The sequence below is a fragment of the Nannospalax galili genome, unplaced genomic scaffold, assembly GCF_000622305.1.
Source record: "Nannospalax galili isolate Female #2095 unplaced genomic scaffold, S.galili_v1.0 scaffold149, whole genome shotgun sequence".
Taxonomy (NCBI): Eukaryota; Metazoa; Chordata; class Mammalia; order Rodentia; family Spalacidae; genus Nannospalax; species Nannospalax galili.
Genome location: NW_008359763.1, coordinates 540,698 through 558,506, shown reverse-complemented (window position 1 = coordinate 558,506; position 17,809 = coordinate 540,698). Strand labels below are relative to the sequence as shown.

Below are 17,809 nucleotides of genomic sequence, written 5' to 3'. Positions count from 1 at the left end.
AACCCATCCACACCAACATCTCCACTTGGCCAGTGAGGACACAGAGACCTTGTAAGAGAACTGAGCCAGCCCCACCCCACCAGGACCTTTCAGAAGCCTTGGGACATGAAGCCACCATGAAGAACACGGTGTTCCTGGACATCGTCTCAGGGACAAGAGAGGAAGAGGCTACAAACGCACAGGGCCCAGACCTGCAAAGCGTTGATGAGCTGCCGGTCCTCCTGACTGGTAAGAAACAAGGGTGTGATCCCTGCATCTGAAAGCTTGAGCACAGCGTCTCGGAGCTGGGGCGTTGCTCCTGTGAGCTTATTGCTGAAGAAAACGGCTACTTTCCTCATCAGGAAGCCGTTCCTCACGCGCTTGAATGTGTTTCTGGCCACAAAGGACATTGCAGTCTCCAGACTCTGCTGCTTAGATGTCAGGGCCACCTGGAGATTCCGGATACTGTCCAGGAGGGCAGACTTCTTCCTAGAGTCAGCAAACCGGATCTCTGTGGTCACTTCATTGTTATAGGTGACCACGGCCACTCGGGCCCCCCTTGGACAGTTGCTCTCTGCAATGGTCAGGTCGCCTACAATCTTCAGAAGTACATCTCGCATCCGGCTGAAGGTGTCCTGGGTGACCCCCTCAGAGGTGTCCAGGGCAAAGGCAAGCTCCGTGGGGAAGACAGGGCACTCCAGGGGCCCTGTGGAAAACGGGAGTTTCAGAGATAAGCGCTAATCACTATAAAGCATCTTCCTCTCCTCCTCGGAAGGTAAAACTACCAAAACCCACTCACCATAGCAGCAAGCTGTAAGGGACACAAAGGAAAGAGAGATGAAAACCAGATCCGTCACGCGAGGATTTTGAATGCAAAACATGATGTGCCGCAGACAAGGAACAGCAAATACTTACGGCATTTGTCTTTGATGCTTTGGATGAGGGCGCATTGCTTTGAAAGGAAACGGGAGAGTGTTAAAGACAGCAGCTAACAGGCAGGTAAGACAACAGTTCACTCTGAACACTCACTACTTACATCAACAGAGTCGCCTCGGTTGCCCTTGTGACCCTGTAAACCAACCAAGAAAAGGCTGAGAGATGCAGCTCTGTGGGCTGCGGCGTTAGAGGGGAAGGGGTGGGGGATGGGCGGTAAACACAATCGATCTGTGATATATCCACGTGTGGAAATGTCACAGTGAATACCATGAACATGTGTTAATAATGATAAGAAAAGGAAAAAGCCACTCTTTGGCCACAGAAAATGATGGAAGGAAGGGACATTAGATAACCTTGAGCTATCACAGCCCTCCTTCTAAACTTGACTCCATCCCTGGAGAAGCAAAAGAGAGACATCTTTGAGAACAAAGTGTTTCCCCTAGGAAGTGAGCTGGCTTTGAAGAGGCTCCACACCCATCATGCCTAGAAGCTTGTTGCCCATCCATGTAAATCATGTATTGAACCACAGCCACCTGGGCCCCCTTTGGACAGTCGTTCTAGGCAGTGGACACAGCTTCTCCTGGGTGAGGCGCTTTCTGTGGTCTGCCTGGTCTGTACAGCCTGGCCCCTCAGAAGCCATCGTGAGGAACCACCACGTTGTTCCCTCCAAGTCAGAAGCACCTCATCTCTGTAGTCTACCCCCAAGCTCCGGGGAAGGTTATGGGTTTTGTCCCAATGTCTTGCTGACCTGCTGGTCATTCATCTCATGGTCCACTTGGCCATATTTCCCTGCAGCTGGTCACCTGCAGTAACTGGCTTAATAGCCCACTAAGTGCTTCTCTCCCTCCATCCATGGACTCGGTCGGTCTTCCTCCCTCTGGTTCAACCAACCCAACCCCTCAAACTTTCACTCTCAGAATGGTAAGCCAACTCCTGATTTTATCTTGTCCATTCTTCCTTGAACTTCACAAAGTCAAATAAGGAGGCAGTGACATCGGTTACAAAGAGCCCTGGACCCCATCAGGGCAGATGGGTTTTAGACCATGACTCAGCAGCTCCCTTGAGGCCTTTATAGACCAGAGGATGTATTCTGCAAACCCAGATCTGACCTAGTTTTCTGCTTCCACAAAATGCAAGTAAGAGGCAGTGAAACTCCCTCTCTGATTTCTCCTCTGGACAAACCAATAGTGGGAAATTATAAAGGAAAATCATACCATTCCCTAGGCCACACAGTGGTATATAAAAAGATTTGTTTGGCTGAGGGTGTAGCTCAGTGGTAAAGTACTTGCCTACCATGTATGAGGACTTGGGTTCAATTACCAGTACCACAGAAAAGCTGCTATTTTCTTCATTTGTTTGTTTTATAGTGCTAGAGATCAACTCTGAGACCCTGTCCACGGCAAGTGCATGCCCGGTGACGATGGAGCTACATTATGACCCTCCCAAGATGTTTTCAAAGCGTCTTGTTACTCTAAAACTCAAAAGAACTTTTGCCCTTTGTGGTATCAAAAGAGAAGAAGTCTGATAAACCCGTGAGAAGAGAAATCCCACAAACTTTTCTTGAGGAAAGGAGATGGTGGGAAGTTTTCAGGATCATGTGTAAAGCATCCAACCTTCTTCTCTCCACCCCTGTGACTGGTTGGGTACTTACAGATGGCCCCGGGTAGCCAGGATCACCCTTCTGTCCAAGTATTCCTGGAGGTCCTGAGTTTCCCTAGAGGGGGCAGAACATGGAGCATTTCAGCTTCTGCACCTGGAAGTGGGGGTACAGGGGATCCATCGCCTCCCCCGTCACCATGAGAAATCCCTCACTTTAGTGGCATTCAGTTATTTCTGAAATTCAGGTATAGAGACAAAAAGCTTCTACGAGTCTCCTCTCTGAGTGCCCCAGCAGGCGGAGGTTAGTAGATGCCCTAACTGGTCAGCAAGGTTACTTCTGAACGCCCAAGAATATTGGGAAGTGGCAATGAATTAGATAGCTGTTCGTGCACATCATTGGTCTATTGTTTCTAATTGATCTAGCTTGCCTGCCTTCCTTCATCAAATTAACAGGAAAATTATTGTTAACTGTATTTCAGACTAAAAGCAACCATCAGTAGCATTTGTCCATATCTGCACCCTGATATAATTTGGGATTCAGTTCAGTCTTAGGAAGGTAAATGAGCAACTGTAAAGAGAAAAGTTGTTAAAGACAGAGGGGTCCCATCAGTCAGAGAGAGGAGCCCAGGCCTGGCTCACCTAGGACACGAGAGCCCTCCCAAGCAGCTCATTAAAACCTCCCCTTCACTGTCCTAGTCCTGCCAGATGGAACTGTGCAGATTCTGACTCCGGCCAGCCTGGGACCTGAGCCTCACTGTCACTGGGCTGGGGTAACCTGTGTACTAGTGGCTCTTGGGGCATGCTGGAAGAGGGGCTTTTAGGGCCTCCCCACATGGGGCATGACTGAAGGAGGATAACATAGGCCACAAGCACACTGGGCTGTGAAGACCCGGTCTGGGGTTCACTGTTCCCTTTCTTCTACTTTGTGCTGTGACTGGTGAGGTTGAAAAAGAAGGGAGGTGCCTCGTAAAGCCTCAGAAGCCTGTCACGCTGCCATGAGCCTGCTCACTCCCACCCGCAGCAAGCTTCGGGGAACTTACCCTTCGGCCTCTGACACCTTTGGGTCCTGGCGGTCCATCTGCTCCCGGTCCACCAGGGGTACCCTGGGAAGAGAGCCAAGAAGTTGCACATCAAGGTCTAGAACAGAAGGTCCAGCTGGGGGGTCACCAGGGCAGGCCTCCAATGGGGCGTCTGGACCACACTTTCCAAATGGTTAACAGTCATTTCTGCAGAGGGTTCTAGCATACTGGGTTTGCTTCATTAGTACTGCTGCTGTTGTGCATGACCTTGAGATTTCTTCCACTGCTGTCCTGCTCTGTGATCACAAGCCATGAGCAGCAGTGGCCTCCACCGATACAAGGGAGAGCATCTTAGTACCAGGACCGTCCCAGTGCGGCTCATTGGTAAGTGGTTCACCCAAGACTAAAGCCAAGGTAGTCTATCTGGCTTCAGCTCAAGGGAAACCCAGGCTTGCCTAGAAACAGTGAGGATATTATGTCACCTGAGACATATTTACCTTTGGTCCTGGGTACCCAGGGAATCCTCTTTCTCCCTGTAAAAGATAATAATTTAACAACTCAGTATTGAGTCCCAACTTAAAACCATCTAAAACAGATTTGTTTACAAGATGTTACAAGCTGGGGCTAGAGAGATAGCTCGTGGTTAAGAGCACTGGCTGCTCTTGCAGGGGACCCGGGTTCAATTCCCAGCATTCACATGGCAGCTAAGAACCATCCTAAATCCAGTTCCAGGAGATCCAACACCCTCTTTTGACCTCCACAGGCACTGTACAACATGGGTACTTACACACATGTAGACAATACATTCATACACATAAAAGGGGCTAGAGAGATAGCTCGTGGTTAAGAGCACTGGCTGCTCTTGCAGGGGACCCGGGTTCAATTCCCAGCATTCACATGGCAGCTAAGAACCATCCTAAATCCAGTTCCAGGAGATCCAACACCCTCTTTTGACCTCCACAGGCACTGTACAACATGGGTACTTACACACATGTAGACAATACATTCATACACATAAAAATAAAATAAAATATTTTTTTAAATAAAAGATATAACAAGCCATCCTTGGAGACTCCCAGAATTTCCAGAAGCTTCTGCAGGTACTTACTTTTTTGCCTCTGCGACCTTCACTGCCAATTCCATCTCGCCCGTCATCTCCCTAAGGGCAGAAGAGAGAATGTTACCATAGACTGCCCTACTGGGCACCTCACAACCACCACGTCACCCTGTTGCTGCCCTGAGCAGAGGAGAGCACCTGAAGCATTTCCAGACCAAGGAACAAGAGCCAGAGCCTCCCATTCCAATATGCCATCACTGCAGATGTGAGCGAGGCCCTGTCTGGAGAGACCCTCGGTTCCAAGACCTCAACCTCTCAGACCTCCTGAGTCCTCAGTCTTCTGCCCCCTGAGCTCTTGCTGTCCTGGAACTGGCCTGCCACCTGACCCAGACAGTCCTCCTCCAAGCACCCCAGCCTGTACCCTCAGACCTGTCGCCATAACCCTCATGTGGGGCATTCAAAACAAACACTGTTAAATACTCCAGAAGAGGAGGAATGTGTTGCAAATACAGGTCAGTATTTTAAAGCTTAGGGATTAGAGCAGTCTGGTGCCTGGTCCTTTTACCGAGTTTTCAGAAATAGTGACTCATTTTAGGAAAATTTCCAACAGCCTGTAGGTTTCTTTTTCCTACATAACACTGAGGTTGCAAAAGTGTTTCTCTGGAGTAGCTGAGGGGTCTTAAACAACATTTCCAAAATGAGCCATCAAGGTAATAATTCCAATTCCTAAAATGGGTCTTGCAAAACTGTTTCCATCTGAGCCGAGACCTCATCCAGTCCAGTTTCACAGCTCAAGGATATTTACCTCTTTGCAGAAAAGCTCTTCTTGTCAACGGGGGCAAGACAGGAAACAGGAAGGCTCTTCAAGGTTTGGTAAACCTCCACACTGACTCCCAGGAAACAAACTAAAATATCCTTACCCACCCCACCTCCTCTGCCAATGAGATAAACCTCATTGTGAAGCTGTTCCTCGGAGCGTTGCGCTGTGTCTAATCTTATTCCCCATAACACAAAAAGCAAAACTCAGGCATCTCCAAGCCCGGCTTCCTGCCCCCGTCAGCACAATCTGTGAGCCCAGCAGAGCACCGGATGGCCTCACCGTCTCCCCACGGGGTCCGCGGTTCCCGACGCCTCCCTTAGGCCCTGGCTGTCCTGGCTCACCCTACACAGAGGAAGCAAGGAGAAAGGCTGTGAGCGGAGGCTGGCTCTCAGGGACCCCAGCCGGCTGCCGCACTTGTGGTGTCGGGGGCGGTGTCATGAGAGGGGTGCCTTGTACTTCATCTTTTATGTCTCCATGACATCATCTTTTAGTTGTAATCAGCCAGACACAGAAAGACAAGTGCCACGTGCTGTCCACCCCAGGAAACTAAGGCAACTTGGCCACAACAGAAAACCATGGTTAGCAGGGGCTCGGAGGGGTGGGGGACAGATGGAGGCTGCGTAAGAGATACCAGGGTGCAGTGAGATGGGAGGGGAATGTTCTAAGGGATGCATGAGATGCTATAGCTTACAACAGTTCATCGCATTTGAAGGGTCCCAACACAAAAAAATTCATTTCTCTGACCTGCTTATTAACCATTATATATGTGTGTCAGAGTATCACACTGTAGCCTGTAAATAAGGACAGTTATGTGTTAGAATATTAGATGTACATATTTGTTGTTTTGGACAGGATTTCACTATGTAGCCCAGGTTAGCCTCAAACTTGCAACAATTCTGCCTCAGGTTTCCGAGTGCCATGATTTCAGGCACGAACCACCACATGTGGCCACACATCTGTCTTTTAAGTGTAACATTCGTGTGTGGACAGTGAGGAAAACAGGAGAGGTTGGAGCTTGTTACTTCCATGGCATGGGAACAGGTTGATAAAAGCAGTTCTCACTGTTATCCTCTGGGTGGGACCAGGATCTCTCAGGTGATCTCAAGGGTGACAGGCCTGCTGGGTGTATGCTGTGCACATTTATAGACCACTCGCCTCATAACACTGTAACTGTGCAGAGCTCTGCCCTACCACCCTGGGGCTCAGAGGACACCTCTGTCAGCAGTGGCTCCAATAACCCATCAGCACATAGAGGGGCTGGAATGGGATGAAGCCAGTCCAGTAAGTAGGGACAGTGTCAAGGACAGTGTTATCCCCATGGGGACGCTGAGTAGGACCAGAAGCAGCAGGAAAGGGACTTGAAAACTAAGTTGGGAGGCAGAAGGATAAATGAGGTAGTGGGGTCTTTGTGGCTCTGTCCTCTGCAAAGCTCTCCCAATCTCCAGACAAACCTTCCTCCCCAGGGGACCAATTCTTCCGCGTTCTCCAGGAGCCCCAGCAGTGCCTCCACTTCCCTGCAAGGCAAGGAGAGAGAGGTGCACATGAGGCATTCGGTTGTCCAAGCCAAGGGTCTCTGGATCCCGGCTCTATCCTGTGCAGAAGTCACAACCTAACACATACTAACATGCGAGGCTCCCAACCAGGCAAGCCCCGGCCGTGTGTGATTTCACCCTGGAAGAGTGGCCGATGCAGACAGGTTCATAAACACCTGGGCAGTGAACAAACAAATGAAGGAAAGACAGCAATTCACCGTAGGCGTGGCCTACACCGCCCAGGGACGCTCAAAAACATATGGAAAAACACAAATGCCTCTGGGGCTATTGGTGTATAAGCCAAACAGCTGTGAGCCCACATCATCTTAAATTCTTGGCTCACTCCAAGTTAAATGTTTAGAATGTAAAAACCTTAAAAGTGGATTTTTACCAAGGTGAAGAAGAACTTCCCGGATCAACAGCAGCTTTGCAAAGGCCCTCACTTTCCCTGAACTGCATTCAGGCGGTGACAGATCCGCTCGCCCCCAGTTTGCGAGTCACTGTGACCCGTAACAAGTGGCAAGATAGCCCTCTCCGTGTCATCGCAGACCCAGAGTGGATCATTCCCGTGCCTGAGCCTAGTGTAGCTGGTAGCTGAGACATGTCTGAGGCCGTCACACCTACAGAATGCTATGGGCAGTGAACTTGGGATGGTGAACTCCTGATACAAAATGTAGAGCCGTCCCCTAGCCAGGAGCTGTCTCCAGGGGCCCAATAGGAAGTGGGTTGCATAATCTAAGACTGTGAGTGACTACCTCATAGTGTACAGCTGCGCCCTCACACTTGAGAGATGAGGCACGTCCCACCCCTGCCCCCGTCCCCGCCCAGATGTGCCTTTGGAACGAGAACTGGTACTTCGAAGTCACTAGAGCACCAAGAAGTGGGGTCTTTCATTTCCTTAGGATTAAGTAGCTAGTCACCAGGAGGCTGGGTGGGGTCCAGGGGCACATCCGTGGGTGGCACATCTTCCACGTAGTAGCCCCAGCCTGTATGGGTGTGTGACAATGGTTAAGTAAAGAGAGGACACACTGAGGTGGACTTACCCGAGGTCCAGAAATGCCTTGTTCCCCAATCAGGCCTGGAGGGCCAGTGGGACCAGGTGGGCCCTGAGGAGTAAAAGGTCATAAGGTCATGGTTACAGGGGAGTGATGTTGAGTCTCTGCAAGGGTTCCCTGAATGAAATCTATTCACAGTAGCCAAAAGGTGGCGAATACTTGAGTGTCTGGTAACCAATGTCCTGTATCTATACAATGGAATATTATTCAGCCATTAAAAGGAATTAAATTCTGACATATGAGACAGCATTACTGAACTTCAAAAAATTAGACTGAATGAAAGAAGTCAAAGGTGAATGACCACCTATGAAGTGGTTCCAGTGGGAAATGGCCAGAATAGGCAAATCTATGAAGACAGAAAGACCAGGGTTTGCCAGAGGCACTGGTGCAGAGTGCTAGGGAGTGGTGCCTCCTTTGAGGTTAATAAAAATGCTGTGAAATCATTACACAGCACTGAGTGTTACTCTACAAGGGCCAGTTCTGTGTTCTATGACCATCACCTCAACTTAAAATAAAATAACAGGGTATCCGGGGAAACACCTAGCAAGGCATGCATCCCGCAGGGCCACTGACCTGTGCGCCTCTAGTTCCCTGCTCTCCCTGGAAGCCTGGCTGGCCAGGACTGCCTCTGTTGCCCTTGGACACGAGAGAAGAAACAGGGAGGGATCAGGAAGGTTACACTATCAGCTCTTTTACCATAGTCAGCTCTGATGGAGAAGGGTTGGGGAGAACACAGCTCTGCCCATCACAAACACCAGACACGGTTGGGGCGAGACACTGCGCCCAGGGCAGCTGCTGTCTCTCCGAGCCTGCGTCACAAGACAGTTTTGAGAAATGATGACATCTTAGACTTAAACCTGTCTGGCACAGGTGAGAGGGCCAGACACATGGGCACTCCACAGAAGACAGCTGCCCAGCACCCCACCTGTTCAGCCATTTCCCTTCCCTCCACCCACTCTGGGAATCACTTCAAACGTCTTCTGTTGTGGAAGAGGCTGGGTTTGAAACAATGACAGAAAAGAGGGCAGAGGTTCATTGAGGCTGGGCAGCTACCGTCTGAGGAGAAATGACTTAGGGCCCCGCTGACTTGTGTCGAGCAATCTCCTGAGAGCCTGGGTGACCGACAGACAAAACATGTACCAACCCGGGTGCTCACCTTCGCTCCCGCAGGTCCCCTTCGGCCAAAGCCACCCTGTGGAAGGAGTCACACAACTGTGAGGGGGAGACAGGGACTCTGCGCCTTCACACACACACACACACACACACACACACACACACACACACACACATTCATTGTGTTATATACTCCACCAACAACAGCCGTCACACACACACACACACACACACACACACACACACACACACACATTCATTGTGGTATATACTCCACAATGGACACCAGCCCTGGTGTCTAGGAGGCCTGAGAAACTCATACCTCACCCTCCTCCTCCCGCACCTCAGACAGGCTTCCATGCTGTGCCTGCTAGTGACTGCACTGGAAGTTTGAGACTCACTTGCCACCGGCCAAGGAAAATAATGCCTTCTGGCTGCAGAGCCCCAGCAAGTTCCCAGCGAGGAATTCGAAGCGGGAATGTGAACCTGCCCAAATGCTCTAACCTAGAGAGCAGCACTGGAAATTGTTTATTGCGGTGGAAGGGAGTCCCAGGTTTTCAAACTCTCCTCGCCAAACACAACAGAAGTTGCCCCAGTGCACACGTGGACCTCAAAGTCAGGCTTGCATCAGGCAGTGGGTTCCTAGATGTTCCAGAGGTGAGCCTTAGTGCAAGCACATGGACTCCCTGTATAAGCACCCAGGAGTCCCTACCTCCTGACTGCTTTCCAGGGGCGGGTTGGGGGAGGAGGACCTGTGGATGTGCTGGGCTGTCTTTGCAAGGCCACAGAGCCTGGGTGTGCTGAACCCAGACTTGGTTAACCTAGGAGCTGTGTTCCTCACCTACAGGGGACCAGCCCAGCCATCTGCAGTGGCTACTCGGTCATCACTCACTGTAGTGCCTGCCTCCTTCCACGGATCAGTGTGGGTGTGAGGCTCCTGTCCTGCACAGAGTAACAGCCAGGTCCTGCTCCTTCCAAGGAGAAGTGCTAGAGTTCTATCACGCTCAGTACATCATGGGTCAATGGCAGCCCACAGAGGCTTTCAGAGTCCTCTAGACACATGGAGAGACACAATGCATCCTGGCCTGTTTGAGGACGTTCTGTCCTCATCCTGCTCCAGATTTGCCATGTTCTGTCTCCTGCCTCTAGTGAGCCTTTACACTGAGATTAAGGAGCCCAGAACTCCATGCTGAGTTTCTACCTTGTACGTGGTATTGAACATCATCCTGGGCATTGCTGTGCTTAAATTTATCTCAGAACACCAAGTGTTGGGTCTGTGTGGACTGACTCATAAACACTTCACTGCGAGTGAAGGGCATCATTCTACAATCATTTCCAAATCTTCACGGGCAGGGCACAGGTGTGTGTGTGCGTGCACATGTGTCTACAAGCATGTGGAGGCCACACTGGATATTGGATCCTTAAGACCCATTCACCTTGCATTTTGAGCAGGGTCTCTCATGGGAACCCACACAGTGGGTGTGCTGTTCAGGCTAGCACAGCTGGGCAGCGGCCCCAGCAATCCCCCTGTCTCTGCCTCATCAGCACTGGATTACAATCGCGTAGCTCCACACTCTGATTTTTATTTGGGTGCTGGGGATGGACTCAGGTCCTCATGCTGTGTGTGACAAGCACTTTGCCAACTGACCAGCTTCTCAGTCCACTGTTCTAACTCGTTGACAGTTTGAATTTTTTTTCTTGTAGACTTAGAAGCATGGTGACGCCTATAACACTGGCCATTTGGGAACAGGGCAGTCACCCTTCTGGAAAGGCTCTGGCCTTGAACTCTTCCGCCGATGGGCAGCTGCTGGGCCCATCCTCCGCTGCCCAGGGCCTACATACAGCTGCCCCACTCTGTTCATTTCTGACAGAGACTCAGCTTCTTCCTGAGCTCCCTTAAGGACTGAGACTCTCTAGACACTTCTTCCTCGGACTGGACCCTCTCCTCCAAACTACCAGAGTCCTGCTGTGTGCCCTGGAAGCTTTCCAACAGCTTCCTAACGGCTACTGATACCGCCGTGGCTTCCGTGTTTCTTCAGCAGACACTATTTGACCACACACATTCCAGAATGTCTTGAAGACAATACACTGAAACACACGGCACCTGGCTTCCTTAAGTGAGCAGCACAAAACAACCTCACAGACAAAACTCCTTCCCCTCGGTTTCCTCCCCTCCGAGCCACATCTTGCCCTTCTGCCTTCCCAGATAGGGTGACACAGTGCAACAGGCCTCACTACCCATGCTGTGCTCTCCGGTCCCTTGAAGTGTCTAGAACTGTGATCTGGGGGCATAGCTTGGAGGTAAAGCCACACACACACACATATACACACGCACACACACACACAATACATACACAATTAATTAATTAATTAATTAATTAAAATAAAATAAAAACCTTGCATTCATTATAAATTGCTTCTAAATTGCCCTGACTTTGTTACTGCGTCAGTACAGCATGGAATGGACTGACAAACGGTCTCAGGAGCCACTTTATATCACACACACCCCGCCCCCGCCCCAACGGGGAGATGTTCTGTAGCACACAGCAGACACTATAGTCTGTAGCATACAGCAGACAGTATAGTCTGTAGCATACAGCAGACACTATAGTCTGTAGCATACAGCAGACACTATAGTCTGTAGCACACAGCAGACAGTACAGGCAGATCACGGGCCACATGCTGAGCTTCCCAGCACAGCCCAGCACTCCGAGGTACTCACATCCTTCCCGGGGTCGCCAGGCCTTCCAGATATGCCATCGCTGCCTGGGAGCCCCTGATGTAGAAAAAAGCTATCATGAGAGTGTCACCTGCAGCTCCAGAGTGCGATGCCCAAGACCCTGGATGAGGGGTCTGTTCCCAGGGGAGGGCCTGTCTGTGGGAGGGCGGCATTTCCTGGTATTCCTGGGTCGGCACCACCTCCCTCAGGCCTTAGCTTCACCAGCACTTTCCGTCATATCTAAGGGGCGCCAACTTCTGCCCGAAGCAGCCCAGCTTGGGAGAGTTGCTTTGGTTCTGACTTCCTTCCCAGGCGCACAGGTGCCAACCTCAACCTCAAGGGACACTGCTGCTGCCTTGGGTGACTGGAGTGCTAAAGGCCTCATTCATGGGGTCTGCAGTTGGTAAGCCTTGAGAAACCTAAGCGTCGGATTTAGGCCCTAAGTACAGAAGGTTTCTGGGTGAGGAGCACTGTACCATGGGGCCAATGTCACCCGTCTCTCCTCTGGGTCCACTCTGCTGGCTGTCCCGTCCGGAGTCACCCTGAAAACAGCACAGGTTGGGAATGAGCCACAAGTGAGCGGAGCTGCTGACACTGGGACTGTCAGTGACAGCATGAAGGGAAGGCTCACAGACAGTCCTGCAAGCCACATTCCGTCTGCTAACACCCAGAGCCCAACCACGGCCCCCACAGGGTGGCCCAGGTCCTTCCCGAGGGAGGTGGACCTCGGCCTCACTGGCCACGGTCTACCGCGGCAGTGGATGGCCTGCACAGCAGACCATTTGCTCAAAGCGTTCAGAGCTGGAAGGCATAGGAAGCTACAGTGTATAGGTACTCCTTAACAAAAGCAGATTTAAAGGGTCCAGAGAGCATTCTGGGAAAGTCTCTTATGTCTTCCCAGGACATCTATGATGTGGCTTATAAATGGTTATGGGGACATTCTTTTAGATATATGTTTTTTTGAAACAGGGTCTCCCCCTAGCCTCAGCTAGCCTAGAACTCACTATGTAGATCAGGCTGGCCTTGAACCCACAAAGGTCTGCCCACCTCTGCCTCCCGAGTGCCGGGATTAAAAGAATGCACCACCACCACACCCAGCTTGAAAAATGCGTATTTCGTTTTGGAAAACAAAACATTTCCAATGACCCACTAAATTGTAAGAAAAGATAAAGTACATGCTATATGAACACACTTAAAAGCAATGTGTCGGAAGCTCAGCTTCTCCCAGAAGCCTCCTTCCCCGAAAGACCCGTAAGGAAATCGTCCTTACCGGGTCACCTCGAATCCCAACGTCTCCTCGCTCTCCCTTGTCTCCTTTGGGTCCTTTGTCACCCTAAAAGAATCATACAGTGGAGGTTAAAAACTAGAGATTTTTGGTGGACTATTTGCAGATTTTATAGGGAAGATTTGAAGTTTGCAACATGACACTATAAACGGCTGCCGTGGTGAAGGAAGGACAGTTCACCCGAGTCCGTTGCTTTATTTCTGTGGTAGAAGCAGAGAACTCTACTTATTTAGCCAGAATCTCTAATGAAGAACCCTTTATTACAATAGCCCTCGCGCTGTACGTAAGACTCCCAAACTGCTCAAGTTTTCGTTGTTCTATGGAAATCACATTCTTCATTTCATAAGTCTTAAAGAAATCTTTTGCTCATTTGACATGATAAAATCCACTTTTAAGATTAGCTTTTATTTTAAATTAAGTGTGTATGCATGTGTCTGCATGTGGGTTTGTGTACATGAGTATAGTCCTCTTAGACACCAAAAGAAGGTGTCAGATCCCCTGGAGCTGGAGTTAAAGGCCTTTGAGTTGACCCACATGGGTGAAGGGAACAGGCCTGGTTCCTCTGTAAGAGCAATATATGCTCCAAACCACCGAGCCATCTCTCTAACCCCTAAATCACTTCTAAATATTTCCAGTGTGCTTGGCTAATCCACAAATATTTATGGAGAACTCAGTCAGTGTCCAGCACTGGGGATTTATTTACAATAGAACAAACTCAGTCCCTGCCCTGTGGGACATGCTTTTCAACCAGGAAATACCACCCAGTGTGCTACAGCTGACATCACCCGGACATCTGCAACAACGTGGGGCAGGGAAAGCCAGGCAAAGAAAGCAACTGGTCCCTGGGGTGAGGGGTACACAAGGCAAGAGCACACCTACCCTCCTTCCGGGATTCCCCTTCTCCCCAGAAGAACCGGGCAACCCCTTGTCTCCCTGTGAAGACAAGGAAATTGGTCATGCTGGGATCTCACTGTTCCCACAGACGCATCTATCAGCAGCTGGGACCTCAGCACCTTGGAATACAAGTCACTTACCTCTTCACCATCCAGACCATCCAAGCCGATTTCTCCCAATTCACCCTGAGGGGAACGAGGCAGACAGAGTGAGCGGAGTTAACATTAATGGTCTTGAAAAAGGAAAGTGAAAAGCTCCAGGTGAGTTTTCAATTTAAAATGAAAAGGAAAAAAAGCTTGTATACCTTCTCTCCTGGGAAACCTCGCGATCCCTGGAAGGTGAGAGACAAGGGAAACGTGAGCTACACAGGGCCAGTCTCTCAGGACAGAAGCCAAGGGGTGCCATCACCCCCATCTGAATGCCCAATGTCTGAAGACTTGCTGCTAGATACGCATCTCTTTGGCTCCCTCCCCACCCCCCCAACCACCACCATGTGAGGGTCAGAAAGTAAATCTGCCTGGAGCTGAACAGGGGTGGTCTAGCTCCCTGGACAGGAAAGGTGACTTCAAAGACCAAAGGTCAGCCTTGCAGTATGCCAGCCCTTCCCTCCACTTCTGCCCTCAATGTCAGCAAACAGCCAGACCCTGGAATCACCACGCAGTTCATTTTTGCTCCTTCCTCCCTGGCTCCTCCCAGGGCCCAGAGTTCCAGGTGGCCTGGCCCAGCCAGCCTGCTGCACCCTCATGACTGGCTCCTGATTGCTAGATGTTTCCATAGGAAACTATTTCTCCACCTGGGCTCCCTTCCAGCTGTGGCTTGTGCTCTGAGCTCCTGACCCACCCAATGTGCAACCACTTTCAAAGAGAGGGCCTGGACGCTGGGCACTGAGAATGGAGGACCCCGACCTGCCATCGTCCCTCCCCAGGACGCTTGGAGAAGCGGTGTCACCCCTGCATGCAGAGCCCTCACTCCCCGACACCCCAACTCCATACTGTACCTTGACTCCTCTCTGGCCTGGACATCCCTGGAAGCCTTGTGTGCCGTTCACACCGGGTGGACCTCGCTCACCCTGTTGAAAAGCAAAGGCATTGCACAAGCTGGAGCCCCTGGTCCTGCATCTCTGTCAGCTCTGCCTCACAAGGAATGGCATGCAGCAGAAGGAAGACTTCACTGTGACCCGGCCACATGTGCCAAGACACTCAGTACACTGGCTTCTGACCAGGAAAGAACCCATGTGTCTGTGGAGGAAACGGGCTCTGGGTTGGTCTTAGCACCCATGGCGCTGTCTGGCAGGCTGAGGATGGGTGGCCCAGGTACCCAGTGTGTAGGTACTAGACCCCATACAAGTTCCATCTCCCTGATCACTCCTCAATAAGACCATGGTTACAGCTGTCCCATGGGCACAGGTTCAGCTCTGATACCCCCATCTAGGCTGGACACCTGAAGATCTCACCTACTCCCCCAGGAACCCCCTCATCCCCTACCCCAGAGCTGACCTTGTTCTAGGATCTCAAAGCCTCTCAGACTTGCCAGAGTGTTGCTGCATAATGGCTCAGGTTGACCTCAAACTCACTGCAGAGCCCAGGCTGGTCTCGAATTTGCGATCCTCCTGCCCTAGCCTCTCAAGCGTTGGGATTGCAGATGCCCACCACCACCCAGTTTCTGTTCATATATGTTCATAGAGAACACTGGACATACCATACTGGGTAGCCTGCTGTCTAACTCTCCTCTACTTTGAAACAGGCCAAGTCTTTGTGTGCAGCCACAAGTAGCTGTCATACTCAAAGAACCTCATAATTTTCCATAGCATAAACGTGTGAGGAGAGTGCTTAAGGAAGTTAGAAAATACTTTTTTCTCCTAACAAGAAAGCCAATGGCAACTGGACAGGTTACAACCTCCACAATTCAATCCCCATGTGAGAAAAATGGACGTGGGTAAGAACTTGAGGGGCAAGGCAGCCTTTACTTACGGGTCCACCTTCATCGCCAGGGTACCCTCGGTAGCCATCTTCCCCAGAGATACCCTGAAACAAAGCAAACGAGTTCCCGTGTCACCTGTGCTCTGCGTGGCGCACCTTGCAGTCCCTTCATTTGACAGAGCTGTGCTAAAGCTCACCATGGTTACAGTTGTCCCCCAGCACTAAGCAGCGTCGGCCACTCATTATTTCAATAATTATTATTTCTACTTGGAGAGCTGATGGGTTTCCTCCTTCAAGGCAAAAGCTAAGGACCCCGCTGATCTGCAGTCAGTGGCTTACAAGGATTTTCACATTGCTTTGTAAAATGGCGAACCCGTCTATTAAACAGCAGATTCTCATCCCATGGAGGAGGGGAGTGTGGTAGATGCTTGGGCTTCATGCACCACCAGTGAAACACATCTAGAGATGCAGCTCAGAAGTCTGCACCCTGGAGCCCAGGTATGACCATATGGCCAGAGCCCCCTCCCACCTCTACGCCATGGTATTGAAGAAGTCATTCAGGAAAAGCAGTGTTGGATCCTTCAGTCTAGCCTCAGGTATGAGATCTCAGAACGGCAGCCATACCTTTGGCCCAATGCTGCCAAGGGGCCCTCGGTCTCCCCTCTCTCCAGAACACTTGCAGGGAACCCCACAGCAAGCTTTCTCGGCAATGTTGTCCTACAAAAAAAAAAGATAAATATCAAGAATGCGCACCAGAAAAAACATTAATATGCTTATATCAGTCACAATCGGCTGCTCTAGGGAGACACAGTCACCAGGTCCCATTCTCTTAAAGGTCGGCCCTGGCTGAGGGCTCAACTCTCGGCAGTCAAAAGCCATCCATGGAAGCAAGGCATGGTGGTCCACACCTTTAATCCCAGCACTCGGGAGGCAGAGGCAGGTGGAGTTCTGTGAGTTCAAGGCCAGCCTGTTCTACATAGTGAGGTCCAGGCCAGCCCTACTACAGGAAGACCCTGTCTCAAAAAGACCAAAAAAAAAAAAAAAAAAGTCATCCATGGAAGAGAAAAGAGAAGCCAACTACCAATAGAACCTGTGAACTGCAGAAGAGTCACAAGCCTCGTTCAAGAAAGTCTTAAATCCCTTAAAGTGGCTAACTGGCCCTAAACCGGCAGCCTGGCCTTGCTCAGGCCTTACCAACTGGTCGCTCCCTGGACTGGGGGAGACGCTGTGGAGCCCACCTGAGTCCTTAGTGTTATAGATAACTCATCTGCCTGAGAAAATATCGTGGGAGAGAGACGCTCAAGGATGCCAGACCCTGGTACAGAGTCAGCCCTTGCAGTAGAATTCCTACGTAAGTGGAAACTGCCCCTCCCTTGGGGCTGAAGCCTGTTCTCCTCACACAGCTTCAGCCCTTCCCAGTGCTCCTTGAATGAAGGAGCACATTCCGTGCCTGTGGCAGGTCTGCCTTTGACTCTTATTCCTAAACTTTAAACTCCTTTCTTTTTCTGCCCTTCTAAATTTAACAACTACAATAAACCTCATCCACGATGTCCTAGATTGGGCTTTGTTTCTAGAAGTTCCAACACAGACATTCAAGTTCCACATTTTCAGCATAACTCCATGTGTACTAACCTTCAATGTAAAACCTAACACATTGCAACTGATTAGATTAAAGATGGTTCCAAGCTATAGCCCCACGGCTTGCCTTCCTCGGTACCATGGTCAGAGTCACTGAAACCAGCACCTGTCTGCAAGGCGTCCTGGAACTGCAGTGGGGTGGGCAGCATGAGGGGACCCCACCTCAGAGTCAAACCAACAAGACTGTGTGTCACCAATGCCTCTAAAGCCACCTGCCACCCCAGCAGTCCTTTCCCAGCCCCTG

General features: G+C 50.5%; 1 protein-coding gene across 1 annotated transcript in view; it reads right to left on the bottom strand.

The window, feature by feature from the left end:
- The window catches only part of Col6a3 (collagen type VI alpha 3 chain), an 86,205-nt gene that overhangs the window by 15,398 nt on the left and 52,998 nt on the right, over window positions 1–17,809 (bottom strand). The window contains 22 exon segments of the mRNA XM_029558924.1: window positions 192–685; window positions 779–790; window positions 895–931; window positions 1,016–1,048; window positions 2,567–2,629; window positions 3,555–3,617; window positions 4,031–4,066; window positions 4,642–4,692; window positions 5,690–5,752; window positions 6,862–6,924; window positions 7,986–8,048; window positions 8,571–8,633; window positions 9,154–9,189; window positions 11,833–11,886; window positions 12,306–12,371; window positions 13,100–13,162; window positions 13,994–14,047; window positions 14,149–14,193; window positions 14,313–14,339; window positions 15,006–15,077; window positions 15,979–16,032; window positions 16,552–16,644. Coding sequence (XP_029414784.1) covers window positions 192–685; window positions 779–790; window positions 895–931; window positions 1,016–1,048; window positions 2,567–2,629; window positions 3,555–3,617; window positions 4,031–4,066; window positions 4,642–4,692; window positions 5,690–5,752; window positions 6,862–6,924; window positions 7,986–8,048; window positions 8,571–8,633; window positions 9,154–9,189; window positions 11,833–11,886; window positions 12,306–12,371; window positions 13,100–13,162; window positions 13,994–14,047; window positions 14,149–14,193; window positions 14,313–14,339; window positions 15,006–15,077; window positions 15,979–16,032; window positions 16,552–16,644 — 1,605 coding nt within the window.